The 27,475-nt window shown below is 50.7% G+C and overlaps 1 protein-coding gene across 5 annotated transcripts in view; it reads right to left on the bottom strand.

Moving 5' to 3' along the window:
• The window catches only part of KDM4B (lysine demethylase 4B), a 67,538-nt gene extending 41,885 nt beyond the window's left edge, over positions 1–25,653 (bottom strand). For 4 of the 5 annotated variants that reach the window (XM_083879761.1, XM_083879760.1, XM_083879759.1 and 1 more), the window contains exons 1-5: positions 25,611–25,653; positions 14,481–14,631; positions 12,931–13,106; positions 12,104–12,218; positions 10,603–10,796 (exon numbers count right to left, since the gene is read on the bottom strand). In XM_083879761.1, coding sequence (XP_083735887.1) covers positions 10,603–10,796; positions 12,104–12,218; positions 12,931–13,106; positions 14,481–14,621 — 626 coding nt within the window. In that variant the 5' untranslated portion in view covers positions 14,622–14,631; positions 25,611–25,653. Of the gene's footprint in view, positions 1–1,591; positions 1,730–10,602; positions 10,797–12,103; positions 12,219–12,930; positions 13,107–14,480; positions 14,632–25,610 lie in introns of those variants that run through there. The other variant, XM_083879762.1, reaches the window with a different exon arrangement.
• Positions 25,654–27,475: the final 1,822 nt, after the last annotated feature.

Genomic DNA, 27,475 nt, shown 5'->3' on the forward strand with positions numbered 1-27,475 from the left:
CAACACAGAGCAATTCAGCAGCAGTTTCATTGATTAGTTCACCAAATCCCACTCCCCACTCCCCGGGGGTCTGGGCTCCCTGGGCAGGGGAGGTTCAGCCACAAGACTTTGGAAATGTCACTTCAGAGCTTTCCTGGGAGAAGGTAAAGAAACTCAATTTCACAGAGTCTGCACAGGGGCTGCCCAGGCAGGCCCCACACAGTTTAACACACCATAATTATGGAATAAGGAACAGAAACACAACGGGAGCAGCACTTTGGAAATGCCCAGGCCGACGTGTCAAGCCGGGGTGAGTTATCTGCCTTCAGAGCAGATTTAATTGTGCCAAGAACAGTGACCCTTCAAGATTCAAATGCCAACCTGCTCTCAGCCGTGACAAGGCAGAATGAAAAGCTGCTATTTCAGCCTCTGCAAGGCAAAGGGTGCCCATAAACCCAGAGGCTGAACCTCGACCTTCAACATCCTCAGCCCCCACGACGGCAGCAAAGAAAACCCCTGGGTCCATCAGGAATATTTATCACCCAGCAGAAACATTAAGAAGCAGCATTAGCACAGGGTGGTCCCTCCCTGCAAAGTTCAGATCCTGCTCCTGAGGCCTCGTTTTTCCACAAGGTAAAATATGAAACGAGATCTCCTCACTGTGTCAAAGCAAAGCTCAGGGTACAAATGGGGGTTTCCAGGCTGGATTCTCCCAGAATATCCTGAGCTGGAAGGGACCACAGGGATCAGAGCCCAACCCCTGCTGTCCAACACTATTTTTAAGCTGTTTTGCCTGTATGAGAAAAGAAAAAAAAGGTATTTGAACAAGAAGAACTGATTGTTCCTTTGCTGGTGGTACAGTCACTTCTCCTCGCCCTTCCCTCCTCCATCATTAACCTCCCTTCCTCCCTCTCTCCCAGCAATTTGTTAAAACACTGAAATCAACTCCCTTTCTTCTTCTCCTCGTCAAATCTGGGGCTGGCCCAGACTGAGTGGGCTGGAAACCCCATTCCCCTTCTCAGATCCTGGTTGGGAAAGGAGACTCTCTGCCCTCCACCAGTGCCTGCAGATCAGATCTCCCAGGGATCACAGAGCTCCTTGTTCCTGGGGAAGAGCCTTTATCGAGTGCCTGCGCTTTTATCTCCAATGGATCATTTCACAGGGGATGATGGAATTCAGCATCTTTAACCAGCAGCGTCAGTGGCTTCAGATAATGACATTTTTATTGAAATACACCCCGAGTGAGAGATAAACACAGAGGCTGGGGAGTATCAACCCCAAAAGCCATAATTAGGAGTAAACAGGTAATGACAGGACAAAATCACAACCCCAAACCCAGCTGGCTCCCACTGCTGTTGGGGAACCAGCAGAGAGAGAAAACCAGGGCAAACCTGCTCAGGAAGGGTCTGGGCACCACAAACCCCCAGGGCTCACCCACAGGGCTCATTTCACTCCTGCCAGTCCTTTCTCCACACACAAAACCCCCCCAGTGCCCACCACAGGAGGAAATGGCAGAGATTTTGCTGCCAGTGGAAGAGCAGGATGAAAAACTTCCTCCTGCCCCAAAGAAACTGAAGCTGGGATCGCAAACTCCCCATTTGTTCCCCAGTAAGGATGGGCAGAGTATCTGGGGTTACTCTGCAGTTGGGATCAAATCCTGGGGATTGAGAACTGGAGGATCAGAGCTGAGCCCAACTTGTGCCAATCATTTACTTCTAACAGACTCTTCAACCCCCAGAGTTGCCTTGAGCTAGAAATAGGATTAAAGAGCCATTAGTTTCAAGAAGTGACATTAGACAGGAGCTTTTTAAAGTTCTGATTTTCAAGCAATATGAATTTTCAAGAGGTACAACTGAGCTCCCAGATTAGCACAATGGGCGACTTCCACAGTGATTCACTAACCCCCAGCTCAACACATACAAAGAGGAGATTTTTTTTTTCCAGAATTCCAAATGCCATTTTTAAATACATTAAAAAAAAAAAAAAAAAAGGCATAGAATTTAATGTGAACAACCATCTGCTCTTGGAAGGACTCTCAGTGCCCCAGTCCAGTCAGCACAAGTGCCAGGCACAAAGCACAAAATTGCAGAGCACATTGGAGCATCTCTCCCTCCACATGTAAAAATAACCCACAGCTCTGCCTGCAGTGAATGAGCAGCATGAAGGAGCCATTTCACTAAGAAAAGGTGTTTGGGGAAAAACATTATGAAGTCATTTACTCATTCAGTTTAGCCAAGAAGATAATTAGTACACAATTCAACAGAGATGAATGACTACAAGACTCATCCCCTTGCCATTCCCCCGTTATTTGTTTGGGAGAACCTGTTCAGCATCAGATTCATTTCCCTAAACTGGCAATCAGATTATTAATTACTGGTTGTTTTTTGTAGTGCACGCCATACAAATAGAAAGAAAAGCAAAGATTATGCTTCAAAGAGCCCGTGTTGTAAAATAATGGCTCATTGCAGCTGCAGGAACAGAAGAAAGGTAACCAGGGGAGATGAGAGCTGCCTGTGCCTGGTACAGTGACCTGTGTGAGCTGCTCCTCCCCGGGCACAGCAGCAGCAGCCCCTGATAAAACCAGGGCTAATTGCCCACAGCACAACAAAGGGAATTTACTCCTGAGTAATGAAAGATATTCTTAGATTAGGAAACCCCTCGTGCTGGAGGTGCAATGCCTCTATACACACACACACACACACTTCTTTTCTTTCCTGAGGAGAAAAAAAAATAAAAATCCAGCATTCCAAAGGTTTAATGCTCCTCATCCATCAAACTGCACCGTTCCCAAGTACAAACTGCTTTGAAGTGGGAGCTGTGCTCTTGTCAGCATCAAAGCCACCAGTGTTGGAGCTGAGATTTGATAAAGATCACTGACACAGTTTGTAAAGTTTCCTTTATTTCTCCCGTTTGATCCCCTTCGTGTGGCTGATTGGGCAGCTGGAAATGAAGGGGATACAAACCCAGCAGGTTCATTCCTTGGGGCATTAAGGGGTTAAGGAGCTCTCAGACAGCACCAGGGCTGTTTAAGTGCTGTCATTACTACGGGCTCCTCTTATTTTAAATCTCACTTGTGCTGCACTTGGCATCACCCCTCCACAATTTTCTCTGCTGAGTAAAGAGAAAAAAAAATTAAAAAAAAAAAAAAAATCCCCGCTGATTTCTGCCAACGTGTTAACAGGATGTGAATAAAGACAAAGCTCTGCAGCACCAACTCCTGGTTCCTCCCTGCCTTCCCCAGCCCTGTGCCAAGCTGGAATCTGCAGGAAGTGTCCCACGGGCTGAGTCAGATCAGGCTGCAGGAGGGAGATGGAGCATGGAAACATCTCCCTCCCCTCCAGCCTCGGTGCTCTGCTCAAAAGCTCGGTTATTAAACCAATCTGTGATCCTGTCAGACTCACATAGATCTTCATTTCAAACCAGGCCTGAGCTCTGAGCAGACACTTGGGGAAGGCAGGGATGGGCTGGAGCAAGAGCTGCTTCTCTCAGTCCTGCTGGGGCTCCTGGGCTGGAGAAATTCCTGGGCTGGGAGAAATTCCTGGGCTGGGACAGCAGGACCAGGACAGGGACCAGGGAAAGGGACCAGGGAAAGGGACCAGGGAAAGGGACCAGGGAAAGGGACCAGGGAAAGGGACCAGGAGCTGCTGTGGAAATGGGGCTGAGCCCACATCAGCACCTCCTCCTGCTAAAACCATCCTGGAAAGGGCCAAGAGGAAGCACAGGTGTGTTCAGGGTCAGGTACAACGTTTCACAGATCAACCTCAGCCTCTAAGATTTCTCATTTCAGCCAAAGGAACAGGCTGAGTAAAGATGGACATAAAATGCACAGAGTGGAAACTGAAATGGCAGCAAAGCACAAAATAATTCTGTGCCTTTTGCAGTGGGTTTGGGTGAGAATAAAATCCAAAGAGGGCTCTGGAGAGGAGGCACAAACACAGCACAGAGCTGAGTGAAAGGGGTGCTGAGGCTGAGATCAATCCTTCTGTCCCTCCTCAGACAAGTCCCAGAGCTGATTCCATCAATCCCAGAGTCTGCCTTGACCTTCCTGGCATTTCCTCTTGATGAGGGTGAATGAAGAAAGGCAATACCTGAGCCCAAACTCCCCAAATCCTGCGCCTCCTCTGCAGCAGAAAAATGACCTTTCAATAATCTGCCTGCAACAGCCCAAAGAAAGACCACAAAACCCTGAGTCTATTAAAAAGAGAAATCTCCACTATTCCAACTGCACCCCCTGATTGGGAGGATAATCCCAGGCAGAGCTCACCCAGGTCCTGGACAAGGTGGTGACTCTGAAAGCAAAGCAGCACTGAGCTCTGTCCCCTCTCCATCCTCTGCCACAGGAGGGGCTGGGCAGTGCTTTTATTGATTAACTAATGACTGCAGCGCTGTGTTAATGACTCTGTGCTCTCGGCTGTCAGGGAATTACAGGGGGGACAAACTCTGTGTCCCAGCACTTCCCTCCTGCCACGCAGCTCCAGCAAACCCACAGGATTCTCAGGGCACAAAGTCCATTCCAAAGCAGATTTCACCTTCATTTTAGAAGAGTCAGGAGAGTGAAAAGCTGCTCTGCCTGGCCATACTTTATCTCACTTTCCTTTTATCCCTTTTAATGAATATCCCTGTTCCTTTCTCTCTCCCCTTTTATCAACAGAAAAGGGTCTTGCTCTGCCAAAGCTGCCTGAGAGCAAATGGTGTTGCAGTTAATCTATAAATCAACCATCACCATAAATTCTGCTCTTTCTCCATCCAAAACTGCAGAGCTGTAAAACAGATTACATGGGACAGCAGAGGCAGGAAGGAAATCTGGGAGCTGTGAGGAGCTGCCAGCACAGCCAAATGGCCCTTCCTGCTTCTCCTTTCCCCCCACTGCACCCAAAAAAGCCCCCAGACCTCTGCTGCCAGGCCTGGAACTCTTTCAGGAGCAAGGACACCTCTCACACTTCCCATGGAGGATGATGCAGACTTTGGGGACTGAGGGAGGAAAGGCTGCAGAATCTTCTCCTGAATTCCCTGACACCAAGAAACGGGAGATGCCAAACTCAGAAAAACAAAAAAAAAAAATTCTCAGTGTGGAGCATCAGCTCCTTCAAGGGCAAATCCCAGCTGTGATTCCAGCCCAAGGAATGTCAGGATCTCCAGGGTGCAAAGCCCTCAATGCCCAGTGACCCCTGACCCTGCAGTGACTCCAGCACTGGGCAGTGCCCCTGGGAGAGGGAATAAATAACGCTGAGGGGACAATTCCCTGTCCCTGCAGCCACAGTTCTGTGGCGAACAGTAAAGCAGCTGCTGCAATGGGATTACCCCGAGCCCGTGGAACATCTGGGGGAGTTAAAGAGGGGCCAGAGCAGGAGATGGCAGGGGACAGGCACTGAGGGGCAGCCCCTGCACAGAAAACGAGCACAGGAGCTGGGAGAGTTAAGCTCCAGGACTGGATTAGGGCATTTTCCTCCTCCAAGGCAGTTTTTCCAGGGATTAACATTTCCTACCCTGAGGGGAGGACAGGACAAGAGTTCAGCAAGGAAAGCTGCAGTTCTTGCAGACAAGAGGGAGAAATAAAAGCAGGGAGATCCTCCAGCTGCTGCTGCCCCGGGAGGGGCTCTTGGCCAAGGACAGAGGGGGCTCCTCTGAGATCCCTCCCAGGAGAGGTGAGGGTTCCCTGCTGACAGCAGCACCACAGACACTACAAATGCACTGAACTGGGGATGTTACAGGACAGACACAGAATCCCTGACTGGTCTGGGCTGGAGGGACCTCAAACCCACCAGTGCCACCCCTGCCATGGGCAGGACAATTCCACTGTCCCAACCTGGCCTTGGACACTTCCAGGGATCCAGGGACAGCCACAAGGAGGATTTGCCCTCCTTGCTCCCCAGGGAGCCTTCCTGGGCACCTGGAGGGAACAAAGCAGAAAATCTAAAATATTTTAACCAGCAAAGTTTTGGGGTAACTCCGTGGACTCTGAGACTTTCACAAGACACAATTCCAGAAGTGTTCCCAGAGCGTAATTGTATCTGTGACCACTGCTTCCAACTAATCATATTATTTTAAAGTTCCTTTGGTAATTTGTCCTTAATTCCACACAAACTGCTGCTCTGGCATAAAGTGTACTTTGTGCTATCAAAGTCAAACAGATTAGGCATGATCCACTTCCAGCGAGGGAGTGTTTTGGAGAGGAGATGATATAACTTAAGAGCTAAAGCTGGCTCCCTGTTTTAATTAAAGGGGATTAAACATCCATCATGATAAGGGAAAAGGGACATTTTATAAAAATCAATTACCTTCCCGGGTGTCAGGCTGCTTTAACACCTGCGGGTTCTGAGAGAAGGAAGAGTGTAACACACCCCAGCAGCACCCAGAGAAGGGAAATTAAATATCCTTGCTGTACAGCAAGAGCGGTCACAGAGTATCCAAGGAAAATAACTTTCTTACCTGATCAGGTGAGACAAAAAAGAGATGTTACACTCCTAAAGTGTATCTGGCAAATTCACGAATCTGAGTTTCAAAGTTTCCTGCAGCACTTCCCCAGCCCAGGAAAGCTCCAGGTAGGGATTGCACATCTTTATGGAGATAAAGAAATGCTGGTGGAGCTCCTCAGCATCTAAAAATATTCTTTTGGGATTTCAAAGGCTGAGCCACATCCACTCCTCAGTAAAATGCCATAATAACCATGAAGAATGAGGCCTGGCATTCAGCTTTGTTGCTCCTGTCATTATAAAATCAGTTTCTGCTTGCACCGTTTGACAATATGCTCAATTTTAGATCTCACACAGGAGTGTACGAGGTAATTACACATAATATGTATAATTGATACAGCAAAAAACTCCTACCACGAGAGGTTTAATATGGGGCTGCACAATTAAATACATTTCGGATTTTTTTTGTCCTAAAGTTTGAGCCTGTGAAAAGATGGCAATTAAATCCCTAAAGCGAGAGGGACATTTTTCCTGTAATTTGACCAAAAAAATAATAAAAAAAAAAAAAGCAAGTGAAAGGCTGGATGTGGCAGCTCCCTGCCTGAGGGGCTCCACAGGAGGTTACACAACTGCTCCCAGCCCGGGCTGTGCCCACACCTCCCGTGCCTCCTGCTCAAGCTGTTCAGGCTCATTCTCCAGCTGGAGCAGCAGAGTGAGAGCTGGGACTGGGAATATCCAGAGGGAAAATCCCCCTGGAATGGGGAGAGGCAGCCCAGGGCAGGGTGGGATGGGGCTGCAGCACAACCAGCCCCTGCTCTCTCTGCTACAGAACTCGATAAATAAATGCACTGCAATCCACAGGCACAGAGAAATCATTTAATGAGGCTGCAAACAGGAAAATGGCTGTTTGCCATGAGCCCCTTGTTCTCCCTCGTCACTGGGTGACCTTTCATTGCTCAGCTGCTTCTCCTGATGCTGGAGGAGCTCTGGAGCTGCATCCAGGGAGCCGAGTGGGGCAGCCCTGATGGGGCAGCCTGTCCTGTGCCAGGGCAGAACAGCAGCTCCCTGCACTCACAGACACCCCTTCAGCACAGACAGTAACACCAGCCTTCACCAGAGGCCACTGATTTTACCTGCAATCCCAACAGGCCCCAAAATAACTGTTTGGTGGGGTGGAAACCCAACATTGTAAAGGCAGAAATGAGAAACAGGAAATATTCAGTAATGATCCCCCCTGGCCCAGGAGAAGAATTCCTTGGGACACCTAGAGATGGTTCCTGGTGGGCCCAGAGCTCCCTGAGAGGGAATTTCAGGTGTCCCACAGCAGCTCTCCTGTGAGGAGGGACTGCAGGAGCTGGGCTGGGCAGTCTGGGGATGGGAAGGCTGGGAGAGGATCCCACCAGTCCATACAGATACCTCATCAATCCATACAGATATCAATCCATACAAATCCATACAAATACCCCATCAAGCCATACAGATACCTCATTAATCCATAAAAATACCTGATCAATCCATACAGATACCTCACCAATCCACACAAACATCCCCAGGGGGTGTCAGAGGATGCTGTCCCACCCCAATCTGATTAGGAATTCCTTTCCCTGGGGGGTGGCAGAGCTCTGGGACAGCTGCCCATGGAGTCTCCCCTCTCTGGAGACATCCCAAACCCACCTGGACATGTCCCTGTGCCACCTGCTCCAGGTGACCCCACCTCGGACTGGGGAGTCTCCAGAGGTCCCTTCCAACCCCAACCATTCTGGGATTCTGTGAAATAAACACAGATTTTTTCCTAAAACCCGCTCAAATGAGGCTGGTGAGGGAAGCAGCTCCTCTCTCCCCTTTCCCTCCAGAAGGCAGCAGGGGCTGGTGGCTCCTCACCCTTCCCACAGCCTGGAGAGAAACACCCCAAGACAATTTATGGGAGACACAAAGAAAGAGTTATGGTTTTTAACAGGCAATTTTGAAGCGGATACTACCAATATACAGAGTCCTTGGTTCCACTGAATAAATATCTCTGACAGCCAAACAATAACTCTGCCTCTTATTTTAGAGCTCAACCCCAAACTGGTAGACTTTGTAACTCTCCACGCTCCTGCTATTCCCTGAGGTGCTTCCAAGATGATCACTGTCAGAGGCAGGAGTCTATAAAAAGGATGAAGGAAGCCGGGAAATTTCCACAGAGGTGGTGCCAGAGAAACAGAACGAGCATTTCAGCCCTGCCTGAGCAGAGCCGGGCTGGGATTGCAGCAGTGCAGCCCAAGAGCTCCCCCAGCTGAGCCCTGATGTGGCTGCAGCACTCCCAGGACAGCTCAGGGAGCTGGAAACTTCCAGATCTGCTCCGAGGGGATCCAGATTCGCTCTCTGCAGCCAGAGAAGAGATTGAGGAGTCCTTAAGAGGAGCTGTCACAGTGCAGAACAAGGAAGGAGCGAGTTGGGAAGTGCCAAACTCCTGCCTGATGCTCAAGGGAAGAGCAGGGAGGCCCTGCCAGACCAGCAGTGAAATCCTGTCACAAACCATCCCATCCTGTGTCACACATGTCACATACCCAGGAAAACCCCATTGGAAGGGAAAACTTCTGCTCCAAACATGGCTTGGCCTCAAAATGCTCATCTTCCCCCAGCTGGGGCAGCTTTAGAGAATGAGTGACTCTCAAAAACACAGGTTGGGGAAAGGATGAACAACCCAATCCAAACCTCAGGCCTGCTGGGACTGTGCTGGTGTCCCTAAATTCCTGTTGGGACTGTGCTGGTGTCCCTAAATTCCTGTTGGGACTGTGCTGGTGCCCCTAAATTCCTGCTGGGACTGTCCTGGTGTCCCTAAACTCCTGCTGGGACTGTGCAGATGTCCCTGAATTCCACAGGCAAAGGAGATGAGGAGCTTCCCGTGGACTGTGGCACCACCTGCTGGAGATGGGACCAGGAAAACGGGCTGGAATTATGGGATTTTGGAGGGAAAACTGACAGGATCCAAAGTGAATGATGGAATATCCTGAGCTGGAGACCCACAGGACCATCAGTCCCAGCCCTGGCCCTGCACAGACACCCCAACAATCCCAGCCTGTCCCAGAGCAGGGTCCAAATGCTCCTGGAGCTCTGGCAGCCCTGGGGCTGTGACCCTGCCCTGGGCAGTGCCCCAGCACCCTCTGGGGCAGGAACCCTTCCCTGGGATCAGTCACATCCCAGAAATACATTCCTGGAGCTCAACCTTGTTTAACAGAGGGATCACAAAGAGATTCTGCAAAATCCCTGTGCATCTGCCAAGGATCAGCAATGCTGGGAAACGTTTCACAACGTGCTGGAAAGGTTTTAAAACTCCCATTCACGTTGCACAGAGTCAGCCCCTCCCTCCACCCCTTCCCAGGCTGGAAAAGAGCACTGGAGCCATTCATTTCCAGCCCTTGGGGGCTTTTATGTGCCACAGGCACCAACACCCCGAGCCCCTGGGAGTCCCCAGGGAGCCACAGCCCCAGGAGGTGGGAGGATTTCATCTGCCTCTGCCAGGGCACAGTGACAGCACAGCTCCTGTGACATTTCTGCTCCCATCTGCACGCAAATGTCAATATTTATTAGTCACATCAAGATCTGCAGCAAAGCTCCCCTGGGTTGCTGAGTCTCTGCACTTATACTTTTTAAATGGCTTAAAAAAGAAGGATATTGGCTCTTGGTAACTTATTCCAGACTTTCTACATTCTTTATTTCGTCCTTAACTATCTACTGCTTTTGTGGAAAGTTATTTCCAGCCAGTCTGTGCATCAACAGTGTTGAAAAACACTTTACCATCAGGCCAAAAAATGACCATGGAAAAGTAAAAACCTTTTCACTGAACTCGTCCCTGGAGCTGTGAACATATTTATGTATTTAAATAATGGAAATTTGAAAGTAACAGATGTTTCCTGCTAGAACAACAGTGTTTCACTATTACACTGCCTCTGAAGCATCCACACATTCCCATCCCATTTGCTCTCCTGTGCATTAGTTTGCAAAAAAATCCCCAAGCGTTGAAATCTGGTTTTAATCGTGATGTCAACAAGTCTCCCTAATCCTGCTGAAAGTCAGGAATTAGGCCTCTGAGCAAGCCAGCATGAAAGAAAGTGAAATTGCTTCTAAATGTAGAGCAGGAGGGAAGAGGAGAAATAAAAATATGGGAATCGAGAGATTGGGTAAACCTGGGGAAAGGATATTTTAGGATATTTATTCACTCACTCACCAGGATTTGGGCTCCCCAAAATGCAGGTAGTTGATGCTGTAGAGATCCATGTCCTCTGTGTGCCAGGCAAAAGTTGTCTTCCACATGCCAAAGTAGAGGTAGGGAGTGTTGACCCCCTCGATGATGATGCCACACTCGTGCTCCACCATGTCCAGGAGGGTGTTCAGGTTCCCAATGTTCCACTCGTCCACGTCCTGGAACACAACAGGGATGGTTTGTGCTGGGAATGTCACAGCAGTCACAGCCCACAGCTCCTCCCAGGGCACAGAGTGGGGTTAATCCATCCACAGCACCCATTTAACACCCTCTGCTTCCAGGGAGGGTAAATAAACTTCATTTCCTCTGCTCCTCTCTGAGCACAGGCACGAGGCAGCTCCAGCAGCCTGAAGAGGCTCCTGCACTGTGCAACACCCCAGCATTAATTAACTATTCTGCTAATGAACACGGCATTAACTCAGGGTAAAACACACTCCTCTCGGATGTTCTTCCCCTGATCAGAAACAGCACAAAGGGGCAGAGCTCAGGTGAAAATAGGAAACCTGGAGAAGAGCTGTGTTTGTGGCTGGTGAGTCTCACCCTGGTCACAGCAGGGGAAGGATGTGACAATTCCCACCCAAACCCCAAATCCTCTGCCCCACCCAAACCCCAAATCCTCTGCCCCCTGTGCTGCCCATGGCCCTGAGCACCTCAGGAATCTCTGTTTATTCCAGTTAATCCCATATGAAACCACGCTGATAATAAAAAGACACTCAAATTCCAACACTATCAGACAACACTCCAAAAAAAGGCCACTTCCCACTCAAAAGGAAACTACAGAGGAAGAGATTTAAATTATCTGCCTAAAAAAGGGTAAGAAGAGAGAAACCTTTATCATTTACAGAATTACTTGAAGCAGAGGATGAAATTTCACCATGGAAAAGCTTAAACAATTTGAATTGTAAAATAATTCAGTGTGCAGGTGCATTGTGTCCTAATGGAGCTGCCTACAAAGAAAAAAAACCAAATGCAAATAATTTAAAACCCAAATGCAAATAACTTAAAATCCAAATGCAAATAATTTATTTATGTTAAGAATCAAAAAATATTTTTGATGAACCACCATTTCCTTGAAAATGCTGCTTTTTTTCCTGGCTTTCTAAGGAGCTTTAGCAGAAAACTCCATTTCAATCCCTTAAAAAAGAAACAAGACCCAAGGTACAGACAATTTTTTGTCACAGTCTGCAGAAGAATTTGTTTAAATCACACTTTTCCTCATTTTTCTATTAAAAGTCAGCTTTTCACAGCTTCCACTGACTATTATCCTGAATCTCAGGGGAAGTTTAGTCCCACTCTAAGAATGAGGGAAAGAAAACCAAAGGTATTGGGGTTTTTTTTAGAGTGGCTACATCAACGAAACTCTGAATTAACTGCTCCTAAATGGGAAATTCATTAGGAATAACATTAGAAAATAAGGAAGTCAGTGTCCATGTGTGAAGTGAATCAGGAGAAGCTCTGCACTTACTGCATCATACAGGGAGCCACTGATGTCAGCCCCATAAATGGGGGACACAAAGGTCAGATTCTTCCAGTACTTTCTCTCCAGGTCCTCGAAGTCCTGGTGCCGAGGGGTGCAGTACCTGCCATGAGCACAGGGAGGTCAGGGCTCCTGCCAAGGGCAGCACAGCAGTGCTGAGGGAGCATTTCACCCGAAATTCACAGGATTTGCTGCTTTCTGCACCTCTGCACAAGCCCCCAGGGCAGGCTGAGTGTGCAGCACCACAGGAACGGGGGGTGATGTTACCCCACAGGGAGCTGGGGGCAGCTGGAGCTCTCAGGAGCCACAAAAACACCAAAGTTGATTATCCTGGAATGGGTTGGGGCGGAAGGACATTAAATCCCATCCAGGGCCATCCCTGCCATGGCAGGGACACCTCCCACTGTCCCAGGTGCTCCAAACCCCAATGTCCAACCTGGCCTGGAAAACTGCCAGGGATCCAGGGGCAGCCACAGCTGCTCTGGGAATTCCATTCCATCTAACATTTTTAATTCCCCACAAATACTCCACATTTAAAATTTCAAATTTCCCCCCAAATGCTCCACATTTAAAATTTTAATTCCCCCCAATTAACATTCAAATACTCTACCTTTAACATTAAACTCCCCCCCAAATACTCTGCATTTAACATTAAACTCCCCCCCAAATACTCCACATTTAAAATTTTGAATTCCCCTCCAAATACCCCACATTTAACCTGACTACACATTTTTTATCAGCCCCTTTTTGGATAGAAAACCCCCCAGGCTGTGCCCGGGGGACGCCAAGCCCCCAGCCCAGCCCAGCCCACGCACTTCTCGCTGTTGGCCAGGCGCCGGTACTCGCCCACGGTCATGGGCTTCTTCTGGATGTTGTACTGGGTGAAGAGCCCCGACTGGCCCGTCACCACCTGCTGGATGGGGGCCGGGATCACCATGTCGTCGATGTCGTCATACGTGCGCCGTGGCTTCCACTCCTTGGGGGGGATCACCTGCCAGGGAGCAAAAAATGGGAATTCCAGCTGGGCTGGAGGGTGGTGACAAGTGCCACTGGAGGATGGTATCAAGTGCCACAGCCAGTTTTCTTTTAAACACATCCAGGGGTGGTGACTCCACTACCTCCCCGGGCAGACTATTCCAGTGTTTAATCATTCTTTGAATGAAAAATTTCTGCCTAATATCCAACCTGCATTTCCCTTAAGACTGTGTCCTCTGGTTCTGTCAGTGCTGCCTGGACAAAGAGACCAACCCCACCTGAGCACAACCACCTTCAGGAAGTTGTAGAGAGTGATCAGGTCACCTCTGAGTCTCCTTTTCTCCAGGCTAAACACCCCCAGCTCCCTCAGTCATTCTTCATATGGCTTGTTTTCCAATCCCTTCACCAGCTTTGCTGCCTCCTCTGGACACGTTCAAGCATCTCAACGTCCTTCCTGAACTGAGGGGCCAGAGCTGGACACAGCACTCAATGTCCATCCTGAACTGGACACAGCACTCAGTGTCCATCCTAAACCCTAAACAAATACAAATACTGAACAGAGCTGGCCCCAGCACAGACCCCTGGGGGACACCACTGGTGCCTGTCCCCAGCTGGATACAGCACCATTCCCCATCACTCTGGGCCATGCAGCCAGTTCCTGACCCAGCCAAGAGTGCTCCTGTCCAAGCCTGGGCTGCAGCTCCTCCAGGAGTGTGCTGTGGTGTCCAGGAGTGGGCTGGGGTGTCCAGGAGTGGGCTGGGGTGTCCAGGAGTGAGCTGCTGTACACCACAGCAACTTCTCAGAAGGCTGAAAATGACTCTTTTATTTTTGGGATGTGTCTCCCTGTCACCCTAAGTTTTCTTGCTTTTGAGTGTGTGAATCCCTGCAGTGGAGATTCTCACGCAGCCTCACGAAAATAATGTATATTTTTAGATTTTATCTGTTTTGTTTACATGTTTCTCCTCTGGAAGGAGAAATATGACTGATGGTGATGTTCACCAAGGAGGTCAAAGAGGTGGCAACCTGTGTGGCCAATCTCTTGCCTTCTGATCTAAGTGTATATAACATGGGAGTCAGAAAATTAAAACAGAGCTTTTCCTGCCTGCCTTGTCCTTTGTGTGTCCAAAATAGCAACAGACTCTAAATTCAGAAGGCTGAAAATGACTCTTTTATTTTTAGGATGTGTCTCCCTTTTATACTATTCTACACAGACCAATTGGATTGGGCTCTTCACTCACCTTGGCCAGCCCAGCCCAGCCCCTTCCCTTGGCCAGCCCAGCCCAGCCCCTCACCTTGGCCAGCCCAGCCCCTCCCAGCCCCTCACCTTGGCCAGCCCAGCCCATCCCCTTCCCTTGGCCAGCCCAGCCCCTCACCCTCCCCAGCCCCTCACCTTGGCCAGCCCAGCCCGGTGGGCCCCCTGGGACTCCATGAAGGCGATGAACCTCCCGAAGTCCCGGAATTCCTCCAGGGAGGGCCGGAAGGTCATGATCTTACAGCCGGGGTTCTGCGGGCTCGGGTTTTCCGACCCCATCGCTCCACTCCTGCACAGGGGACACAGAGGAGATCCTGGTTAAACCTTTGGCTTTTAACTCCCAACTCTTTTAATTTTCTCATTCTGCTCCCACAAGGGGGGATTTGTAAGAACTACCCTCTAATGGGGTATGAGGAGCTTCCAACCAAAAATCCACTTTGTCAGGAGCTCCTGACGCCAGGATCACCCCCGAGGGCTCAGCCAGGGGATAAATATCTATAATAATAATAAATAGATATTAATAAATTGACTATAATAGATGTATAATAATAAATAGACTATAATGGATATATATTAATAAATAGACTATAATAGATATATAATAATAAACAGACTATAATGGGTATATATTAATAAATAGACTATAAAGATATACAATAATAAACAGACTATAATAAATAGGCCATGGGCTGAACATCTCCCCTGGTTCACCAGACAAAGCTGTGTCTCATCAGGACGGAGCCACACAAACAACAACCTCTCCCCACCTCCAGCACTGTCAGAGTGCAGGACACTGTGCTTTCCACCAAAATGCTCCACCAGTTTCTGTTCAGGTTCAAACCCAACACCCTTCCCCAATTTTGGGTTGTAGACTACATTAAAAATTATAAAATTAAGGTGGTTTATTTTTATGTAGCTTCGTTACACTTTGTATTTGCAATGTACATAAATACAACAAAGTGTCAGGCAAGTCCTACAAGAAATACAGACCCACAAATCCAAAACAAACTCTCAAACAACTCAAATTGAAATCACAATTTTTAAAACGGACTTTTTTTTCTTTTTTTTTAAGGTTATGCTGGAAATCTACGAGAGAAATCAAAGGTTCTGGTGGGGTTTGAGGTGCAGCCGTGGCCAGGAGGAGCAGCAGCCCAGGAGGTGGCACTGCTGGGCTGTGCGAGGACCAAAACCGCTCCAGGGATGCTCTGAGAGACAGGAAAAGCCTCTGTGCCTTTAAACCGATTTCAAAGCAGCCAAGGCAGCACCGCAGACGCTCCTGGAAGGACTCGCAGCGTTGGGAAAACAGCAAATAAAGCCGGGAGTGCTCCCAGGTCTGTGTCAGAATGGGTGAGGGTGGGACAGAACTCACTGCAGGGACAGGGACAGAACTCACTGCAGGGACAGGACAGGGACAGGGACAGGGACAGGACAGGGACGGGACAGGGACGGGACAGGGACAGAGACAGGGACAGAGACAGGGACAGAGACAGGGACAGAGACAGGACAGGGACAGGGACAGGGACAGGGACAGGGACAGGGACAGGGACAGAACTCACTGCAGGGACAGAGACAGGACAGGGACAGGACAGGGACAGGGACAGGGACAGGACAGGGACAGGGACAGGGACAGAACTCACTGCAGGGACAGGACAGGACAGGGACAGGGACAGGGACAGGGACAGAACTCACTGCAGGGACAGGACAGGGACAGGGACAGGACAGGGACAGGGACAGAACTCACTGCAGGGACAGGGACAGAACTCACTGCAGGGACAGGACAGGGACAGGGACAGGGACAGGGACAGAACTCACTGCAGGGACCAGCCCCACACACTGGAGGGGACGGACTCCACACCCAGGGCACCAAAGTTTCATTTAAACCAAGTAAAACTTTTCATTTCTAAGGCACATGAAGAGTTTTGAGTGAAATTTTAGAAGTCAGGAAACACTGGAGTTTTACACAGGAATTTTATGTGAATTTGTTTCAAAACAAGGATCTGCAAGTCTTATGTCCTTCCCCAAGGAGTCTTTAAAGGAGTTTTATGCAAAAAATCACAGCTCCTCACAGTCAGAAAAGCCCTTCCCAAGCCAGGAGCCAGAGATGCAGAACCCAGTCCAGAATAAAATCAAATTATGATTGTCAGGATTGCAGGAAATCCCAGAGCAAAACCAATTGAGGGGAGAAAAATACCATTTCTCACCCCCTTCACCCCAGGATTCTTCCAATTTCCAACAGAAATTGTTGCAGTTTGGAAACAAAAGGGCCATTTAACCAACCCTTCCATCTTCAGGGTGGCCCTGCCCAAGGAGATCCCCAAAGAAGGAAAAAAAAAATTGCCTTTTGAGAACGGAAATTGCTGCTCCAGGGTCAGCACTCAGCAGATTGATCCACACCCATGGGAACACTTTCCTGCACAAAAGTTCTGCAGGAATAAAAATCAGGAAAAGTCCCAGGATGGAGCTGGGGATCCACCTGCCAAAGGTGGGCTCAGACCACCAAAAACAAGAGCTGACCCCAGGAAAAGGGGATGAGATGGGGGGAAAGGGGATGAGATGGGGAAAAGGGGATGAGATGGGGGAAAAGGGGATGAGATGGGGGAAAGGGGATGAGATGGGGAAAAGGGGCTGAGCTGGGGGAAAAGGGGATGAGATGGGGAAAAGGGGATGAGATGGGGAAAAGGGGATGAGATGGGAAAAGGGGATGAGCTGGGGGAAAAGGGGATGAGCTGGGGAAAAGGGGATGAGATGGGGAAAAGGGGATGAGATGGGGGAAAGGGGATGAGATGGGGAAAAGGGGCTGAGCTGGGGGAAAAGGGGATGAGATGGGGAAAAGGGGATGAGATGGGGAAAAGGGGATGAGATGGGGAAAAGGGGATGAGATGGGGGAAAGGGGATGAGATGGGAAAAGGGGATGAGCTGGGGGAAAAGGGGATGAGATGGGGAAAAGGGGCTGAGATGGGGAAAAGGGGATGAGATGGGGAAAGGGGAATGAGCTGGGGGAAAAGGAGATGAGATGGGGAAAAGGGGAATGAGATGGGGGAAAGGGGATGAGATGGGGAAAGGCTCAGCTGAGGAGCTGCAGGGACAGGAACAGGGACAGGGACAGGAACAGGGACATCCCAAACCCTGCCACAAGCTCCCCAGGAACACTGGAGCTATTTCTGGGCAGGGGCTGGAAATGCCAGGGATCCTGGGAGGAGCTGGCTCGGGAGAGGAGCCCCAGTTCCGTCCTCAGGAGGAGCCCTGCCAGCACCATCTGCTCCAGAGAGGCTTCCCAGGAGCTGCAGCTTTACCCACAACCAGGGGGAAAAACAAACAGTCAAAGCCAGGCTTTATCCCATCCTTCCCTCAAGATTCTCTCGCAAAATTCCAATTTTTTGAGTCGATGAACTCAGAGCAAAGAGTGAAAATACCTGCTCGAGGAAGGGAGATCAAAAAGTACTTCATGCAAAGCTTAATCAATTAATTAAAGGATAAAACTACTTCCTGCAAAGCCTAATTAATTAATTAAAAGGTCTACTCCATACAAGCAGCATCGCCTGGCACTCTGGAATTCTTTAGTGCACAGACAGCAAAGCACAAGGTTTTTCCAAAGAACATTTCAGCAGGACAGGGCTGCAGCTTCCCCGGGGATTTTCAGGAGATGGCCTCAATTAAACAGTGCCCTAATGAGCTGCCAGCACCCCTGGGAGATCCCACAGCAGATTCTGGCTCTTGTGGGAGCACTGAGAGCCCCTTTGAGCCCCAGCAGAGCTGCAGGTGAGGCTGAGCTGGGAGCAAACCCTGCTCTCAGCACTGAGGATTCTGCAGCCAGAGCCCCCATTAGCTCCTCAAAAGAGGAGTGAAGGGATTTCTCTCAGCTGGAGACATTCTGTTTCTTTGTTAACAACCTCAAATATTATGAAAACCTTCTAATTCTCAACCATTGTGAGGAAGCACCGAAACTTGTCTCCTGAGGGACCATCTCGGTGCACACAAAGAATTGAGTTTTAATTTCAATGACTTTCACATGAGACTTTTCCCTTCCAAAAAGGGAAAATGACTTGTGCATGAGACTTTTCCCTTCCATGTGAACCAAGACACTTTTGTGACCGAAATCCTGCACCTGTTGCCTGAAGCCTTTGTCCAAGGCCCCCAGCTGAGATCAGTGACCCGAGCAGGCTCCAGCACTGACAGCACTGGGAATTCTTCCTCCAGGAAAAGGTTTGGGACTCCAGGCAGTTCCCACTGCTGCCCCAGCACTGATCTCAGCAGAGCTGACAGTGCCAGATCCTTTCCCTCCACCCAGAGCAGGTGAGTGACTAAAACCCTGCCTGGGAGGGGAAATAAACTCCAGGCAGCAGCAGCACTGTCCCCACCTGTCCCCAGTGCCAGGGCAGGGACAGCCAGGGATAGCCTGGGACAGCCTGGGATAGCCTGGGACAGCCTGGGACAGGGCAGGGACAGCCTGGGACAGGGCAGGGACAGCCTGGGATAGGGCAGGGACAGGGCAGGGACAGGGCAGGGACAGCCTGGGATAGGGCAGGGACAGGGCAGGGACAGGGCAGGGACAGCAGTGGAACAGCCTGGATGGCCAAGGACAGCCAGCAACAGCCTGGGGACAGCCTGGGGAGAGGGCAGGGACAGACAGGACAGGGGACAGCCAGGGGACAAGGCAGGACAGGGACAGCCAGGGGACAGGGCAGGGACAGAGAGGGCAGGGACAGACAGGGACAGCTTGGGGACAGGGCAGGGACAGACAGGACAGGGACAGCCAGGGGACAAGGCAGGACAGGGACAGCCAGGGACAGCAGCTGGTGCTGCTCCCTGCGGGCACACTGACATCGCCCCGGCGCTGGGGCAGTGACCCGGCAGCTCTGAGGGCACAGCAACAGCACAAAAACACTCCTGCTCCTGCTAAACAAAGTTGATTCTCCATTTCTCCACTCACCGGAACACGAGTTCCTGCAGAGAGCTTTGGAGAGGGCACCAGGCTCAGGGTGAAGCTGTCCCCAGGGGACGGGGACCCCGAGACCCCACGGGAACAAAACCACAGCACCCCCAGGATCTCCTGGGGCTGAGCTGGAAAGGGCCACAGGGACACCCAGAAATGCCCCAGCACAGAGCACAGAGAGGCTGCCCAGGGCACTGGCACACCCTGCTGAGGGAGCAGAACCCACACAGCAACCCCAGGGATAAACAATCCCAGGGTGGGAGCAGAGGAAACGTCCCAGGCTGGGATGGGGACAGAGCCCCTGCCCTGTGTCCCTCTGCCCTGCCAGGGGGTGGGAGATCCCTGCTGGATGAGGAAAAGGGGGCAGAGCCCCCCAGTGCCAAACATTCCACCCAAAACTGCCCCAACAAAATGCAGATGTTCCCAAGTGTGTGCCTGGATTAACTTCTCCTGCCTCACTCGGGGTCTGAGGCATTTCCCCAACAATAACGAAAAACTCCTTTAAATTTGCTTTTAACTCATTGTTTAACTCCAGAGTCCTGCCCACAAATATTAATGGGAACCTCGTGTGTTTATGTGAAATGGCATTTTCTGATGAATTAGGCTGGAACACCAAGAGCAGAATCTTCTATTTCCATCCACCTCCTTTCTCACTGAGCCAACAAATCACTCTGATTTCCATCGATTCTCATGGATCAGCCTCTACACAAAGTTTCTTAGCAAAAGACAAACCTTTGCAAGGCATCAGGTCTGTGTATAAAACAGATCACTAAAAGCTCTATATATTTATATATATTAAAACTCTAATGGTTGTGGGGTGTAAGGAGATCTGAGGCAACTTTCCGGCCTTCCCAAGAATCAGATTCCACCATTTAGACAAACAAAGGGTAATTTTTAAAGTTTGAAATTTGCTGTTGCTCAGCCCAGTTTTAAACAACTGCACAATTACAGCCAGGATTTAAACCGACACCTTTTCCCCCAAAATATTTATATATTCAATTAATTACATTTTTAATTGCTTTGAGTTTTGTACATCCTCCATAAAGGCTGAGTAAACATAACAGAAAATATTTGGGAGAGAGGAACAGAGACAACATTCCCATCCAGCACGGGGATGAAGATCTACAGTGTTTGGGATCTGACAAATTGAGAGTTATTTTCTATTATATTTTACACTCCACGAGGCTCCTCTGCAATTCCAGATCCTCCTGTACTTGAAATCAAGCAGCAGATGTAGCTCATTAAGGGAAAATAAAATTTTCCCCAAAACACCCTCTTTGCTGTAGAAGTGCACAGTTACTCACCCATTTCTCTACCAACAAAAAATTATTTAGTCACAAACAGTATTTAAAAGAAAAAAGAGGAAAAAAAAAAGTGGTTACATTTAAGAGCAATAAATCTGGATGACTTTAAAACAGTTTATTATTGCCTGAAGCAGGGCAGTTAACAGGGAATGGTTATTTCTGACTAAATCCAGATCAGAACCTCAGAAAGTCAGAAGTTTGAGTGCACAGGAGAGATAAACTGATCCCAACCCCAGAGAAATGAGGGCACAAAGCAGTGCTGGGGCTCAGCCTCACCCAGGGCTGCAGGAGCCCCTGGTTTTGTTTTATCTCTGCTGCACTTTGTTATCTGCACTGCATTCACTGCAAGGCTTCGGGGGGATTCCAAAACCAGCTTGAGGAACCAGCATTAAAAATGGCATTTTGTGTGGACTGAGCTGCTGGATGTGAACAGGAATCCCAAGTTTTAACACTCAGCACCTCGAGCCAAGGCAGCAGCACTGCAAATGTTCAAATAAAGAATCCCAGAGGGTTTTATTCCTATGGGAAAGGACATCAGGAACCTGCAGTGCTTGGCCCAAAATGTGATTCCTGCATCACATTAACACCTTCACAAGGACCAGTTCCCAGTTTTCCTTCCACAACCCTGGCAGGAGGAAAAGCCTGGAGTTCTCGGGAACTTCTCCGAGCTCCTTTAGACTTTTACAAGAGAACAATCCCAGTGACTGGGGCGTCTCTGCCCGCCCTGGGCTGGGGCAGTGCCCGGCCTGGGTGTGACACACTGACCCAGATCCGCTGCCAACAGCCCGGAGTGCTGGGCACGGCAGGGCAGGGAGCTCCAGAGACCCCAAAACCATCCCAGAGACCCCCCAAAACACCCCAGAGACCCCCAAAACACCCCCAGAGCCTGGCACGGCACAGGCACAGCGAGCCCGGCATGGCAGGGAGCTCCAGAGATCCCCAAAAACCCCAGAACACCCCAGAGCCCCCCAAAACACCCCCCAGAACCCCAAAACACCCCCAGAGCCCCCTAGAACCCCCCCAGAATGCCAAAACACACCCAGAGCCTGGCACTGCAGGGAGCCCCAGAGACCCCCAAAACCCCCAGAACACCTTCAGAGCCCTCTAGAGCCCCCTCAGAACCCCAGAACCTGGCACGGCAGGCAGCCCCAGAGACCCCCCAAAACCCCCAGATCCTCTCAGAGACCCCCAAAACACCCCCAGAACGCCCAAGGCCAGCAGAGCAGGCAGCTCCAGAGTCCCCCAAAAACCCCCAGAGCCCCCCAGGCCAGGTCCCCGGGCAGCCTGAGCCCCCCTGTCCCCCAGGGGAGCCCTGAGCTGCCCCCAGCCCACATCCATTATCCCACCCCACTCCTCCCAGGCAAAGCTGCAGCTCCAGCAGGGCCAACCCAAACCCAGATCAAACCCAAAGCTCCAGGGTGAGAAGAGACAACCCGAGCCTGCCCCAGCCCCGTTTTCTGCAGGTCCCTGTGGCAGCCACACCCTCCCCAAGGCTGGGCTGCTCCTTCTGCCAGCAGAGCTGAGATCAAACCTGGGAAACTCCATCAAAAACTTCTTATCTGCACCCAAACCTCCCCAAAGGCCTCCCCACTGCCCTGGGGGTGCATCCAAAATCGTGAAGGGATATCAGAAAACCTCAGAAATCACCTTAAACCCCCCCAGAAACTTCCTCAATTCACCTCTTGGGACATATTCAAAGCAGGATTTCTAACAGATTTAGGAACAAAAGGACAATCCTGTATTCTCTGAGAGCCTGGGAAATGTGGATTGTTCATGAAGCAATAAGGAAATATAAAAATAATGAAGTTTCAGGTCACTTCTGCCACAAGTGAGGCACTGACAGGCCAAGGAAGGGCAGAACACAAATGTGCTCTGTGTGATCCAGAGAGAACATGATGGAGGAACTGCCTCCTTTATAAAGGAGAGTGATTTACCCTGGGAAAATATAAATGAAAATAAGAACCTTAATTAAACCATGACAGCAAATGACTCTGCCCCTAAAGCTGTGACCAGACAGAACACACTTGGTCCAGAACAAAGGTGAAAAAGAGAAAATCTTATTAAGCCACGCTCAGTTTAGTGGAGGACACTGAAAATAAAAAAAAACACCTTCCTCATCCCACAGTGCCCAGACATTAATAGCCCCAACCTGTGTGAAGTGACAGGATTTCTGCCAACACTGTGCAGAGCTCCAGGATTTCAGCTGCTCCTACAAATGGACAAACCCCCTTTGAATCCTTTAGCAGATGACAAATAATTCTCTCCAGCAGCCCCGGAGGATCCTGGTGCCATCCAAACCCCATTAAGCAAATCCCTCTCTGGTGGTGACATATTTAGCTGTCATCCATCTTTGCTATTAACAGATGCTCCAGTGAAGGGACTGGAGCAGCACAAACCCTTCCCCAGAGCACAGCCCGAGCCCTGGGTGAGTCAGGAAAGGGGGAAAATCCCTCCTGAGTCCTCCTGGCTGCCCGGAATTAATTAAGGAACACCCAAGTCTCTCCTGTCTGCCAGGAGTTTTCCCTCCCCGCTGCCCGGGTGGCTCCTCACGGTGATGATTTCTGCTCTCAGGTGGATTCTCTGCTCTCAAACACGAGATTTAAACTTGCAGGGGTCAGTCAGAGCCTCCTGGTGCTGGCACTGTTTGCTCTAGTGCAGCGGGACACCCCGGCAGGAAATAAAACACAAGACAAATGTAAAATAAAATCCCCACGGAGCTCCCGAGCCCTTCCAGCAGGGCTGGCCAAACTGGTTTGCCCAACGCACATCAAAACTTCTTGTGACCTTTTATATGGAAATAGCTGCGAGTTTTCAGGAGCTGTTTGTATTTTGGGAGATCCGAAACACCTGCAGAGCTGTGGGGCTCTCACTTGGTCTGTTCAACCTTTCTCAGCTCAGAACTGTCCCCAGGCTCAGGTAACAGGAGCACTTCCCATGGACCAAGGGCCAGGATTATTAAAGGAAATGGGTGGGATTCTTCTCCCTGAAAGTGAATTTTGCTGTTGATTTCCCACCAAAAGCTGGTGAAACCTCCCCTGAGTGTGAGGTTTGATTTATAACAGCCCAGGTTCATCCTAAAGCCAAACCTGGAATGTGACACCTCTGAGTCTTTACCAAAGTGCTCTGACTTACTGACAAAACTGACTCCTTCTATATATTCTATATATATATATAAAGTATATTTTATGTCCTTTTGTAAATATATTACATATTTTACACATAATGTTTATATATTCTGGACCAGTCAGGGGAATTATCTCTTTCCAATCAGCATTAAAAAAGGAGAAATGAAGCATTAAACAGAATTTTCCTGTCAAAAGATGCTCCAGTGAATGTTTCATCCATGAACATCAGCTCTGGAACAAGGAATCACTTTATATCCACCTACAGCTCCTTTGCATGGGAGGAACTCCTGCCTCTCATGAGACAGAACAGCCCTGGATTCCTTCAGACTCCTTCAGGATTCCTTTAGGATTCTTTAAGGATCCTTTAAGGATTCCTCCAGGATTCCTCCTGGTGAACCTGCCCCAACCTCCTTCTCTCCTCACAGGGAAACCCAAGAATTGGGTGTCCCAAAAGCTGCTGGATGTAATTGCTGAAATGTAACTGTAAAATTCCCATTCCAGGCTTAAGGTTTCCCTGATTGTGAATTTCAATGAAACAGGAAAAGGAAACTGATGAGAAAAAAGCGAAAGTTCCCAGGAAAGCAGCAACACTGGGGGTGAAATGTTACCGGGTTTGGGATGGACAGAGCTCCCGAAATTAACTCTTTTTGCCTAAAGGAAACCCAGTTTGGGGAGGGTCGAGCTCGATATAACACAGGTTTAACTGGCCCAGCACAAAACCAACGAGTCACAGACAAAATCCAACATCCCAGGGCAGAGCAGCAGCTTCATCAACACCCAGAGGGGGCACAGATGAAACTAAACCTTATTGGGGACTTTCACTCCTCAGTCCAGAGGGGCCCAGAACAGCCTTTCTGCACCAGCCCTGGTCCTGAACAGCTCCAGAACCAACAGAGCCCAGAACCACCTTTGGATGAATCACAGAACATCCTGAACTGGGAGGAACCCGCAGGGATGATCCAGTCCAGGCCCAGAGCCCCAAATCCCCCCTGAGCACCCCCGGGAGCTCCTGGAGCTGCGGGGCCGGGCCCATCCCGGGGGGAATTCAGGAAATGAAAATAACCTTTCCCTGAGCTCCCTCCCCGGCCCTGACACAGCCCCAGCCCTCGCTGGGCTCCTGTCCCAGGGCAGAGCTCAGCCCCCGCCGCTCTGCAGAGCCCTGGAGGGGTTTCCTGGGGGGTTTCCCTTGCGGCACATCCCAAATCCCCAATCCCACATCCCCAATCCCAAATCCCACATCCCAAATCCCCATCCCACCCCTCTCCCCCGCCCCTGCAGACCCGCTCAGCGCAGCCCGGGGCAGTCCCGGAGCCCGGACACCCCAACCCCGCGGGTCCCGAGCGCTCCGGGCCCGGGGACAGCGATAAGGCCGCTCACGGCACGAGTGACACCGGAACCGACAGAAATAAAAACAGCCGGGAAAAGCTCCGCTCCGGCCGCAGACTTTGACAGCGGCCGAGGAGGCGGGCAGAGCTCACCCAGCCCGGCCCAGGCCGTGCCGCGGCTGCTGCCCCCGGCTTTCCCAGCGCGGAGCTCCCGCACCGGTGACGGGACCGGCGGCTCCTCCCGCCCGGCCCGGCCCTGACCCGGCCCCGACCCGGCCCCGAACCGAACCGGCAATCCGGGCCCGAACCCCGCGGGGCGGCGGCTCCGGGGGGCCCGGGGCTCCCTCCCTCCCTCCCACACACACAAAGCGCGGCGGGCCCGGCCCGGCCCGGGGGAGGCGGCGCGGAGGCCGCGGGGCCGGAAGGGAGCGGCGGGCCCGGGGCTCGGCCGGGCCGGGAGCGGCGCGGGGGGCGCGGGGCGGGGTGCGGGGGCGGCGGGGCGGTACCGGGGGGTACCGGGGCGATACCAGGCCGGTATCGGGGCCGGTCCCGGGCGGTCCCGGGGCGCGGTCCGGCCGTACCTGCGCGCGGGGCCCTCGGCGGCGCGGGGGGCGCAGCGAAGGGGGGGCGCCCAGGCGAGCGCAGCGCCCCGCGGCCACCGCCTGCTCCCGCCTCCCCGCCGCGCCCATTGGCCGCCCGCGGCGCCGCCCTCGCGCTCGTTGGCCGCGCCGCCGGGGACGGACGATGGTTCCAACCAATAGTGAGGACGTTGGGCGAATAACAAGGAGAGTGGAGACGGTAATTGGCCCGTGGAGAAGGGTGACGGCCCGCCCACCCACGGGCGGGGCAGCGGGGAGCGCTCCCGTCGCTCAGGCGCTTTTCGCCAATCGCACGCGGCCGTGGCTCGCCGGCCGCCCGCCCCCAGCGGCCATTGGGCACAGCGGGCACCGGGTGGGCGCGGATTGGCAGCGGGCGGTGCCCGTCGGGCGCGGGGAGGAGCGGTGAGGACGTGAGGAGCCGCACAGAGCGGGGCGGGGGCGCTGCGGCCGCGCTGCGCCAATGGGGGAGCGGCGAGAGAGCGCGCCCCCGCGCGGCCGGGCGGGGAATGGCGGGGACCGGGGACAGCGGGGATTTGGGGCGATATTTGGGGTCGGGGGATGTTGGGGACCAGGAGGGGACAGCGGGGATTGAGGGGACAGCGGGGACCGGGGGGGATATTGGGGATTGCGGGCACAGCGGGGGGACAGCCGGGATTTGGGGTGATATTTGGGATCGGGGGGAATATTGGGGACCGGGGGGTCCCGGGATCCATCGCTCCCCACCCCGCAGCCCCACCAGGCTTTGGAATTTGGGACAGATCATTTTGGCAGGTCGCACCACAAAGTGCCCGATTTGCAGAGAAATTGTAATTGTTGTTTTATAAAGCCACTGACAGAGGACAACGTTGGCACCTATGGAGGAAACAAAGTTTGTTTTTTCAAGTTCCAAATGACAACAAAACCAATAAACGAAGGAAGTCGTTGCAGTTATTGGAATTTAAATGCAAAAACACTTCCCCAATTCTTCCCGTCACGACACAGAATAAAAAGTGCAAGGACATTTTCAATGAAACCCAAATATCTCAAAGTGCTTAATATTAACAATGACCTTAAAATAAATTATTTTAAAGAGGGCAGGTGGTGCTACTGCTGCTTAATTTGACAATTATGTTTTTACCACCTTAATGTCACTTTATTTCCTCCACCGTGGCTGAATTTATTCCTCTGCTTTGTGGAGATGCTCACACTTGTCCTGTCTCACCTCAAATACGATGCAGGATTTGGCACTTACAACAATTTTGGGGTTTATTCATTCAATGGACAAACAATTCCAACTGCCAGTTGATATTTGGATTTTGGAGCAGTGGGAGTTTAATGCCAATAAAAACTTTTGGGAATCTTGACTATAACGTGAGCCCTCACTAGTGCCTAGAAACAATTATGCTGAAGAACATCAAATGAGTATTTTCCAAATTTGCAGTGAAAAACCATAATGAAAATCACAGCCCTTAGAAAAATAAAAGCCTTGGCATAATGGGACGTAAATTCAAATTCCTGCACAAGGATCTGGGTCTGGAAACCCACTTTTGCATCAAAAGAATTGAGGGAGAACAGTCAACAACTGATTTGAGAAGATATTTATTTCGAGAACATCAACTTGCACATTATACAAAAAAATTGACAAATTCACTGAAAAAAACTCCACCTATAAAATGCTGCGGGGTCTTTTTCCCTAAAGTATTAACATAATCACTTTCCAAAGGGTTAAGAGCTGAGGAAACCAAAACCAGGCACATTTTGTTCCAGTCTGTCTGCAGAAAAGTGTGATTTGAAAACATCCCTGTCCTGCTGAGGTATCGAACTGCAAACTTTGGTTGTGGCAGAGGGAGACCAAGGGAACCTCCTCG

This window comes from Zosterops lateralis (assembly GCF_965231275.1).
Source record: "Zosterops lateralis genome assembly, chromosome: 29".
NCBI lineage: Eukaryota > Metazoa > Chordata > Aves > Passeriformes > Zosteropidae > Zosterops > Zosterops lateralis.